We start from the raw sequence: 12429 nt of genomic DNA on the forward strand, positions 1-12429 counted from the left end.
TTTGTTGAAAATACATGTCGTCACAGACAGTTAGCAGGAGTAAGAGATGAGTTGTAGATAGTTAGTGATAAAGTCGGTAGAGGCTGTTTTATTGAAATGAAAACTTATTTCATTATTTTGCGAGCTAAATCAGCAACACCGCACTATAGCAACAGTTGTCGTAAATTACCAGAAAGTGTATGGGGTGGTTTTCAGTGGTTTTGTGGCAATGACCTTTGACCTTAGCACAGTCTATACACCACAGCATCGCTAAGGTCAAATATTGCAAATCACCTATAGACTTTTCAGAGAAACAGTTACTTACAAAGAGACTGTCTTTACAAAATACTTAAACAATCTCTAAAACTGTCTCACCATGGCAGACAAATATCTTAAAAAAATCACAGTTGAAATCTGTATGACTAAAATGGATGAAAATCACAATATGGAACAGAGCCAATGCAATATTTGTGTGTTTCTACTAAGGGGGCATTCAGTTATAGCGAGTTGGCATCTCAAATTTGAAAACTGCAGGGGGGAATCATGTAGTTTTCAAATAGCACAGAGGGGGGTCTCTTGAATTTCATAAGTAACCATTGCATCAAAAGTGTTCAAAAAATTTTGGAAAATAAAAATGACTCTCCTGCATGCATGCAGTGTATGTATTATCTGTCACATTAATATCTTGCCAAGACAACTCTATACAGGCTTGTCTTCTTGTAAATTTAGCTTGATGAGGGCAATGAACAATTCCTATCAGCCTTGGCTGAGGTATTAAAAGCAATGATAAGGTGCAAACTGTATGATAAACTGAAACCTGCATACATTGAAAGGTTCCCCTTGTGCTGTTGCATGGCACTAGCTACTGTTGATATCTGACCAGTTTTCAGGAAAGAGAAGTACAAAACTTATCTGGATAAATAAACGCAAAGGCTGTAATATAAATTATTTAGTTTCAATGACGTTGTTTTTATGTCAATTAGCAATGAGGAAGAAATACATTAATATAGCTTTTGTACATACCTGTTAAAGGTGAAGTTCACTACAGCTGATTGTTTACATATGTGTTAGCTATCTGCTTTTTGTTGGCCCTTTGAAAACACTAATTTCGTAGTCAGAAAGTACTTTCTTTGAAAATGAAGTCATGAGGCTGCTCAACTATATCATACGAGACATGCACCACGGCATTTCAATCGTTCAGCCACATATGCTGAAGCCTCTCCAGATTATTGTTTTTTGTTAATAAAGCATGGGCATTAAAGGAAACCCCCCAAGTTCCACAGAAAAGAGTGCCCAATTCACATCAGACACCGATTCCAATCGTACGCATTTTGGATACATTTTATAAATATAAACCAAGTTGCGTCAAATCGTATGCAAGTTTTGAAATTGTAACGGAAACACTGGTCAGTATCAAAAATATGCAAATGAGGTAAGTAAAAGGGGAAATCCTGCAAATGCGCGGGTGTGGTGGCATTAACTGAAACAGCCCACACATCTGAGTGGGAGATCTGTAATCTCTAACTTATTTGTGTGCAGTGTACCTATTATGTGTAGCAGTGGTGGCAGTAACTGAAACAAGCTACTCCACGACCTGAGTCATTTCCTGTCATTGTTCACGAACTGATACATATTGGCAGACCTGCTGAAACCATGAAGGACTGTGTTGAAACATTCCTCTGCTAAGCCTGTCCCTAGAGTTGACCTCCAGTACCTGAAGTTTCAGACCTTATTTACTTTTTGTCGTTCCATCATCCTTGGTGCATGACTTCAATGTTCACTATGACTGCCAAAGTAATCCTACCACTCGGAAAGTCACGGATCTTCTCTCCACGTTCAGTCTCTCTCAGTCTGTTTCACACCCCACCCATGACAAAGGACATTTTCTAGACTGCATTGTTCATTGATCTGATGGTAATCTGGTTCTCTCTACTCCAGTCTCCAGCGCTATTAAATCGGATTACTCCAGCATCATCAGCCATCTCAACGTAGAAGTACCGCGTCTAACAACCACATTCGTGTCCTCCCGTAACATACGTGCAATCGATCGGAATGACATGGAGCAAGACCTCCGAAGATGCTTCTTAACCCCTAAGTGTGAAATCATTCAAGACTTTAATTCTCACTTGTTGACTGTCTAAGATAAACATGCTCCAGCTACCAAACGGAAAGTTCCAAATCGGAGGCAAGCCAAATGGTTTAATAGTATTGGAGACGAACTCAGAGGTGCAAAGCAACGTCAGCACAGCGCTGAGAGACAGTGGTTGAACACCGGACTGACAATTCATAAACAGTTGTATACCCATGCTAAGAAAACCGTGAAGCTAAAACTAACTACTATAGTTGCAAAATCAACAACAGTCAAACATGCAAGCAATTGTTCAGTGTTACACATGATTTACTTGGCAACAAGAAACCTCTCCTCTTCCTACCATATACCCTGCCATTGATCTCCCATATTGCTTTGGCGAATACTTTGGCAGCAAAATTAAAACCATCAGAGCAAACCTTGATCGTACTGATTTTCCCCTCCCGTGTGTACTGAACCTTGCTTTCATGGAGAAAATCTCAGTCATTTCAAACCAGTTTCTGATGACGTAGTGAAACGCATCATACTAAGGTCTCCTGCCAAAAGTTGTGACCTTGATATTATGCCCATGAGTCTCTTAGTTGAATACATAGACATTTTATTACCCACCATCACCAAAGTCATTAACAATTCTCTCATTTCAGGTATTTTTCCAGACGTCTATAAAACTGCTCTTGCAAAGCCCTTGCTTAAGAAACCATCTCTTGACCCAGATGATTTAAAGAATTATCGACCCGTCTCAAATTTGCCCTTCCTTTCGAAAATCATAGAACGAATTATTCTTATGCAGTTAAATGACCATCTTATTTCAAACAAATTGCTGAATCCACTTCAGTCAGCCTATAGACCACATCATAGCACAGAAATGGCCCTTCTTAGAATTGTTAACGATCTCCTCACTGCACTAGACAGGGGTGAACTTAGCATTTTGACTTTGTTAGACCTCTCTGCTGCGTTCGACACTTTAGATCATTCCCCTTCAACGACTTGAACACTCTTTTGGAATCACTGATTGTGCGCTCTCCTGGTTAAAATCCTATCTGTCCCATAGATCACAGTTTGTTTCAATTGTTGGCCGTAAGTCACATGTGTCACCTCTTAGCTTTGGTGTCCCCCAGGGCTCTGCTTTAGGACCCTTTTGTTTGTATGGTACACAGAACCCTTTTTAATATCGTTAAGTCACATTCTGTGAGTCACCATGCATTTGCAGATGACAATCGACTCAACAAAGCAACCAAATTGATGAGATCCACTCTGCCATAGATTCCATACGAGATTGCATTCATGATGTCAAAACATGGATGAAGTACAACAAACTCCAGTTAAACGACAGTAAAACTGAAGCCATGCTTGTCATATCACCCAGACTGCAAGGCAGATTGTCCCTTCCCGACTCAATATTAGTTAGTGATGCAGTTATAAGTTTTCCTCATCTGTGAAAAATCTTGGTGTCAGTTTAGATAACCATTTAACCATGTCAGAGCACGTACATAATATATGCAGAGCTGCCTATATTCAGCTGAGGCAGATCAGTTTTATTAGCTCCCATAGCCATATGTATATATGCAATGGAAGCTATTCTTATAGGCTAGGGAACTGTCCGTCTGTATGTATGTCTGTGTGTCTGTATGTCTGTATGTCTGTCCGTCAACATCAAAAACTCCAAAACCCCTGCACATTTCATCTTGATATTTGGTGTGTACATGGATGATGGGCTGTAGATGAGATTTTGTTCAAATGAAGTTGTCATTGCCAACAATATGCAAATTAAGTGAAAAAATGTAAAAACAGTCAAAATTGAAAAAAACTCAATAACCACTGAGCAGATTACATGAAAAATTAGCATGTAAGTACTTGGGGTTGACCTGAAATGATTGTGCACATCTTGGGTCAGTATCTTGGACTTGCTATTTTTCATCAATTTTTTTTGTAATTTTCTCCTCTTTTGGTCAAAAAATCTTTTTCTCTGAAACCACAAGTCCGATTGATTTGAAACTTGGTATGGAAGTGCATAGGAGTGACCTTTCCCAAATTTGGGCAAATCGTGGTGAAATTTGCATATTTTTAGTTTACACGTCCATAGACTCCCATTTATAAGGCAGATCTCCATAGACTCCCATGTATAAGGCCACCAAAAATAAAATTTAGTTTCTCATCGTATTCATATTGCAAAAAGGATGCAGTGACACAATTTTTAGTCCCCACGGATGAAGTCCAGTGGGCTATTAGATTGGGTCATGTCCGTCTGTTCGTCCATCCGTGAATCCATCCGTTCACGCAGATATCTCAGATATTTTGACAAAATGTCATGTGACCTCGATGACCTTTGACCTCAAATATATACATATTTGTCAATAACTTTGTAACCACAAGTGCTTCCACCCTTCATATGGTATGATGGGACACCTTATGACGCCACATATTGTACCTCATTAATTAAGCACATATCTAATTTGAGTGAGCCAATAGAGCTAGAGGTCTGATTTTTGGTATATAGGGATAACCTAGCAATACAATTTTTTTGACAAAATGTCACGTGACCTCAGTGACCTTTGACCTCAAATATACATATTTGTCCATAACTCAGTAGCCACAAGTGCTACACCCTTCATGTATGGTATGATGGGACACCTTATGATGCCACATACTGTACCTCATTAATTAGCACATATCTCATTTTTTGTATATAGGGATAACTATAGGAGAGAACTTTTTTGACCAAATGTCATGTGACCTCAGTGACCTTTTACCTAAAATATATGTTTATGACAATAAATAAGTAATCCTTGTATTAAATAGGATGGGAGACCTTATGACAACACACGCTGTACCTCATTAATTTTGCACACATCTAAATCTGGGCAAGCGAATAGAGCTAGATGTCTGATTTTTTGGCATATAGGGATTAATTAGCAATATAATTTTTTTTTTAAATGTCATGTGACCTCGATGACCTTGACCTTGATTATACATATATATGCATATCTCAGTAAACCACATGTTCTATACCCTCCAATTTTGATAGGATATTAGACCTTAAGATGTCACATCTTGTACCTCATTTATTATGCGCATATGTATTTCTTGGCTGGCCAATACAGCTAGAGGTCTGATCTTTTTTCCCGATTTAGAACCATAACTTAGACATGCCTCATGTGTTTCAAATTGGGAACAACGACATAGACCTATGTGCCCATAGATCTCAACATATACCGGTACACTCCAGTGATACTTCTTAATGACCACATTTCCCTGCCCCATCAAGACTAATACTCCTATTACAAGTGGGGACTATGTCATTGTCAATGACTTGTTTAGTTAATGGTCGTATCACAGTATTCGATATTTCTAATTCTGTATTTTCTACCATTTTATATTCTGAATAAATCACTGTCTCCAGTACATTACATTTAAGTATTTTCACTTCATGCACTTTATCCCTTTCACACATGTTCAAATATCTGACCAGAGAACAAACACTAAATAGTCCAGGATGGGAGCTACAGTGTCATTGACGCTATTGTTCGTCATCTGCTCACTGTTCAAGCTACTCAGACTCCTGTTATTGCTTTGTCCTATCTCGTTTAGACTACTGCAACAGCCTTCTTTCTGGCTGCCCAAAACACCCAATTGACAAATTGCAACGTGTTCAAAATGCATCTGCTAGACTTGTCTATACAAAAAATCACACAACATACAACCACTTTTGAAATCACTGCACTGGTTGCCCATAGCTAGTCGTACACAGTACAAACTTTCTACAGTTTTTTTCGACTGGTTTCAAGGACTGGACAACAATATCTCTCTGACCTTTTGCAAATGTATACTCCTTCAAGACCCGTACGTTCTTCATCTGACACACGTCTTTTTAGAATGCCGCGTGTTGCCACAAAATCCTTAGGTGAAAGGTCTTTTTCCACTCAGGACCGGAAACGTGGAACAGTCTGCCTGTCAACCTACGCCATATGGATTCAAATATTTCATTCCGCTATGCCCTGAAGACATATTTTTTTCAGGGAGTAGTGTATTTTGTCCTGCGCCAAAAGCTCCCTTTTGAGATTAGCTGCATTATAAATATTCTTTATTATTACTATTATTCTTGTTTTCTGGTTTAAATATTTTTGATGGACCAATTCAAACCAAATATGAGCATACTGTCCTTGATGGTTTTTTTCTACTGTCTGCCCTGAAAATTACTAAAAAAAATAATTCAAAATAAAAATTGTTGCCATTGTTACCTGTAATGCTTTATGCATTAATGTATTAATACATGATTATAAAGTTTTCTCTAGTCTTTTAACTTTTGTAAAAGAATTTTTGTGATATCTTTACCCTTGAAGGAGTTATGAAGAAAAGCTTATTTTGAATATTTATGTTGCCATGGTTACTTGTTTGCACTACGGTACAAATGTATTTATGTACAGAGAAAATCTAGGTTGAGATGACAAGAACATGCGAACCAAAATTCAATGAACTTTAAAATTTATCATTACCGTATATTAACACTCACAAATCTCCTGTGGAACAATACAGATTTCTTAATTTGTGATAAAATTTAAAAGTTGTTTACAAAATAAGAATTTTTGAACAATAGTTATAAACAATTGCCATGGATACCAACCTTACAATCTATAAGTCTTTAAATTCATTGAGCATCATTAGAAAGTGAGCTAGCAGTATGTCAATATTTTCTGGAGAGTAGTTATTTCAACTGCATAATGCTATGAAGAAAATGTTATATTCCATTTAGCAAATAATATAAAATGCGTTTCTGTGGCGACTAATAATACTACAGTGTAGGAATGCATTGTTACACAATGATGGAGCTCGTTCAACAGTTAAACCACAAATGTACTGTTAACTCATTCTCAGCCATTAAGTCTCATCTGTATCACAGTATTTTTAATCACCGACTCAACTAATGAGCAGGACTCTGTCTTCTCAGATAACTTGTAATTAAGTGGGGAGTGTGTCATCAACGATGACTTGTTGGAAGGTGTACCTATTCGTATTGCAAAAGGCAGTAGTGCATTCCTGCCTTGGAAATCTTAATTTCCAACATTTTGTCCTGATATTACTATGGATGAGAGATCTACCTGTCTGTATGATACAAAGGCAGCGAAAATGTCAAGCTATACCTTTCGTTTATCCATAATATGATGCAAATCAATGTTGTTTTCATGTGCTTAATTTAATTTTTTTTCTAGCCAGAAAGCCCAGTCAATACATTTTCTCTGAGCATATACATGCATAGTATATCATTCTGTAACCTGAACTTTGCTTTTGGACTTCTCAGGGAAATGGTTAAAAACAACCCTTGATGGCCTACGATCAGATCAACAGCTTCAGTTCAAAAGCATACGAGGATTAGCCTTCCATATTGATCAACTTGTGGTGTGTGACAGGGGCAACAACATGATACGGATACTGAATCAAGACTATACGCGTGAGAAAATGTTGGGTAGTTTCCAGGTTCAGTTTACCAAGGCATTCTGGCCGCAGTCGATAGCCATCTCTAGGGACAACCTTCACTTCATCCTGGATGACAAAAACTTGATAATTATTATTTGTGATGAAAATGACAAAATTATCAGAAAAATCAACCTACCCGAAGACACACATCCATGGTGTATTGCTCTTGTGAAGCACTATGTTTTAGTTGCAGAAGTCAAAGGTCACCGCGTCCTCAAGTATACCCAGAATGGAAATTATGTAGCAGAAGTTGGTGGTTCGGGTAGTAGCCCTACACAATTCAATAATCCTCAATTTGTTGCAGTCAACAGTAAGGATATCATCATGGTATCTGACAGTTTTAATCACTGCGTCAAATGTTTTGACATGGATCTTGAGTATCTGTATCAGTTTGGTGAGGAAGGTGATGGTAATGGTCAACTAAAAAACGCAAGCAGTATTGCCATTGATGGCAACGACAATGTTTATGTTTGTGATCACGGCAATGGAAGGATTGTAAAGTGGACCAGTAATGGAGAGTGGATCTGCAATCTATTTGAAGGTGAGATGGACTCGGTTTGGGAATTGGCAGTGACCGCAACTGGTGATAGAATTGCTGTTAGAAACCTGTTCGGTACTGAAATGGTGGTATTCTCCAAGGAATGAAGTATTGACGCGTACTCAAAATGTCATGATACTTTAAGCCTATCAGTATGATAATATTCTAATGGTGATGCGAGTTGATTACAGTAGATTATATAGTAGGACATTAGCGTACATTCATCTAAGTGATGCAAACCCAATGAACAGAGCCAGGAATAGACATACTGAAATCAACATCCAGTATTGTCGTTGTATTTTGTGACATGGCAAAGCAGGGGGATATATTAACTGACCATTTTTTAGGCAAAGGAGCCATAACTAGAGGTTTAGATCAGGTGAGGTGGAGTGCATCACAAGGGTTTGGGTTTGGGAGAAATCATCCTGCTTTCTTGCAATCTCACCACCACTCTTGACCATTCTTATTTAGACTTGTGACCTCAAAGCACTAGTACTACATTGTGTCAGGGCATCAGTTTAGCAGTTCAGATTTCAATGCTAATTCGATCCAACACACAGGCAGCAACGGTAATGAGATTACAGTATTTGATAACTGATGATACAATATTATGATTTGTACCACTTCCCTAAACAATGAATTAAATCTGGAGCATGAAATCTACTCTTAGAATTTAGTATTTGAAGCTGTGCATCTCACCGGGTAGGATGTGCATACAACCTAGAGTATACAAAAGGCATGAAGTCAAAAGACAGCCAGAGATGTTACCTGCAGACGTGTAGTAGAATTGAGAATTGTAAACTCGAGCTGGGGCACATGCAAATTAGAAGTGTGATTATTTCGTGTAAATATGGAAAATAAAAGACATTATATTACCAATAAAAAACAATCACTGATTACTTTTATCATTTGATTTACCTCAAGAATGGTCAAAACACCCATGGTGAGTCAGATGAAGGCAACTACACGTACGAGAGCACGGATGCTATCTTTGACAGTAATTTGGCACCATAAGAGAGGGTGGCAAAATCCCTCATGCCAAAAAATAAGCCTTGTTGATCTCTCTTCTATGGCCTTGCTCGTCACAATTTTTCCTACCCATTTGTAATTATAGATAATTACAAATAGGTAAGAAAAATTTGACGGTGTGAATGTGCTAGCATTTTTCGTGCAAGGGAGTTGGTCGTCCTATAATGCTTTATTTCAATACGGGATAGCATTACAGGTCTGCTGTGCTGTTGTCTCAGATGCCCTCACCGCAAAAAATGTTTGTCATTCCTAAGACACGTCCATATGATAAGAAAAGTTGTTAAAACCATTTTTAAATCTTCATAGTTCATAATAATAAATCATATCCCACATTTGCATATGGCCCAAGTCCTACAAACAGATATAGCATCACCTCTGTTCTTTGTCAAAATGAACATGTGGTACAAAGACTAATCAAAGATACCTACAGTTCATCACCAATTTTTGATGATCGAATTAAATGCAACAACTCAAGGTAAAACAAACACTCAGGAAAAATAAACACCTGAAGTTGCCAAACCATGAAACAATCTATGAAATACCATAAAGATAGATATTATACAGTCAATAGTTAATAGATTGACTTGTGATTGGCACAAAAATTTCCAGGCACCTGTTAGACTTAGGATAGTAAAATTATACTTTACGAGAGTTTTGCAGGTTGATCGAAAACAATATGATCATTAATGTATGTAGACAGAGACACAAAACCACAAAAGTTCATTTGGTGGAACCAGACTTCATCTCTACAGCATTTTTATTAAGAGAAAAGTGTATCATAACTATAAAATATATCATCAATTTTAGTGATCCGTCTTGTGACTTATTAATAATTGTAGACTTGAGAAAAGTTCAACCAAGATGTCCTACTCAAAAATTGTAAATTAAATTGCCACATAATGTACATTCTGATACTGTCGAATATATATTTATGACCCTATTCGACCATAGAAATGATGTAATTTAAGAGAAGGCTTTCAAACAAGCCATTGTAATGCAAAGTCAAGCGTTAGGCAGAAGGATCTTATGCTAGAAAGGCCAAATACAAGTATGTGTGTCCAAACTGTAAAATATATACTTTTCTGGTAACCAGTTGAAACCCTTCATTTCTCAAATCCTTTTGATAATGTCAAAAGTCTTGCAAGTTTTTGCCAAATTTTGCTGATTTGTGGATTACAACCAAATAAACGTTCGCAACAGACCTTCATTATTTCACGAGCGCCTGTGTTCTCGGAAGCACTCGCTTGTGTTTATGCTGAAATAATCTCAGAGAATTGTTTACTGGTACGTAGAGATTACACATCATAGTACCGTATGCTATTGATATGCTGCCAACTCAGTGATGTTCATAACCTTAGTAGAGGTAAACATTAAATAATATATTACTAAAACTGATATCCGATGTTGTTTTTTCATGACAGTAAAGCCCTCAATGTTCAATGTGTGTTTAAATTAAAGAGTATAATAAAATGCTGCAATAAACACCTATTTTTTTCAGACATACCGTACATGTAATCTTAGTGACAATTATTTCATTTTGTCTGTATTGGTGAAGATAATCAAAATATCTAACTGCAGTATTTTTTTCAAAAATTCTTGAAATCGTATCATGTTTTCAGGAATACCATATGTATTACACAAACAGTGACGCATAAGTCATATCGTAGACAGTGGAGCGGGTCTTCCGCTTTACTGCCCTATGTCAAATAAGTTGATTGTTTTTATATATCAGCATATATTCTATAAAATTCAATAAAACTTGTTGTGTTATTTTGCTGTGTTGATAAGGTTGAAGGTGTTCAAAAGAAATTTATTAAGTACTTGTGTTTTTAAACTGAATATGCGTTACTGTTCATCAGGATACACAGAATTATGCATATTTTTCAATTTGCGTCCTCTATATAATCGTAGGAAGGTTTCTGATCTTAGCTTCCTGTACAAATGTGTTCATCATCTGGTAAATTGTTCTCATTTAACTCAAATGCCACTGAACGTTCAACGTAGTCTCAGGTAAACCTACATTTCGGATACCCATTTCCAGAATCCAATGTTCGTAAACACTCCTTTTGCCACGTGCTTTAAGCACTTATAACGATATTGCAAAATTGCGCTCGAGTATTGACATTTTGACAGATTTAGTCTTTTTAAACAAGTATGAGGAATTATTTTAATTCATGATTTGCATGTTCTTTGTTATTGTTCTTTGCGTCAAATTTGTGTTTGTCTATATTTTTATGTTTTGCGGAGCCTGTAATTGGGAATTTACTCCTGTTGGTTATCCGAATAAATAAATAAATAAGTGACTCATAATAATGCTGAGTATGACAAAAGCACCTTTACGTTGTACTCAAAGAAGGATGTTGAAAATCCACTATTTAGACTGTTAACATAGTGTTTATACATGTAAATGCACTGTTAGGCACTGGCATTAAAAAATAGTGGACAAATCATTACAAGTCTGAGTTACTGGCTAATTCAATAGCAGATGTGTCATATTATTTTTCAGTTAGCTGTTTATATAGTTGACAAGAGATCATAACATCCGACTGAATTCAACCATTACTCGGTGCATCGGCATTATAGCAAATTTTGATTTATTTTCATATTTTCTATACAAAACTTTCTGACCAGGCTATTTACGTAATATAATATAACATAATCTATATGAGATTGCTATGTCTTCAATCAACGATTGCAGGCTACATTCCTACTCTGTCGTCATTGAATAAACTGACAAGAGAAGTTTCAGTAAAGTCTGTCGTTGAAATGCCATAGTGGAAAGGAATATGTTGTTAATGGCAGTTCGCACTGGCCAACGTGAGATCAAAAAGAGAAAGTGTCATTAAGTGATGGCCTGTTTTAAACACGAGCACACACACAAATATATACAAAAATATGCGAATATACCTATATGTACAAACATCTCCAACTGTTTATGACTCTGGACAGAATTTAAGGTTCCAAGACAAGAAATTGACCTTTTTAAGCTAACGATTCTCTAGTAGTTAATAAGCACAGAAGCCCGTAAATATATATCTTCCAAAAGCCTAGATGTAGGGGAACATCTTTGTTACCAAAGTATCACCATTGTTACATAACTATCACGTGACAAGTATTTTGCATAACCTTTCAAAAATCAGTTTTCCTTATGTTTTGTTTCAATGCTTTGAGATATGTGGCTGAAATTTGTGTGAGTGCAAGCTGTCCTAAGGATCTTCCAAAGTATGTCTCAGAATTTTTTTAAACCTTCTTAAACAATTTTTATGCCTGAAAAACGTCCAGAGCGTTGTATTTAACCCTTCTTCATTTCTTTAAAATTTTA

General features: G+C 36.8%; 1 protein-coding gene across 1 annotated transcript in view; it reads left to right on the plus strand.

Annotated features, from left to right (window-relative positions):
• Positions 1-10615, plus strand: part of LOC139127111 (plasminogen-binding group A streptococcal M-like protein PAM) — a 46293-nt gene extending 35678 nt beyond the window's left edge. Inside the window, exon 12 of the mRNA XM_070693031.1 lies at positions 7365-10615. Within this exon, the coding sequence (XP_070549132.1) occupies positions 7365-7376 (12 nt within the window). The 3' untranslated portion in view covers positions 7377-10615. The remainder of the gene's footprint in view (positions 1-7364) is intronic.
• Positions 10616-12429: the final 1814 nt, after the last annotated feature.

The sequence above is a fragment of the Ptychodera flava genome, unplaced genomic scaffold (genome assembly GCF_041260155.1).
Source record: "Ptychodera flava strain L36383 unplaced genomic scaffold, AS_Pfla_20210202 Scaffold_29__1_contigs__length_4469600_pilon, whole genome shotgun sequence".
Lineage (NCBI taxonomy): Eukaryota > Metazoa > Hemichordata > Enteropneusta > Ptychoderidae > Ptychodera > Ptychodera flava.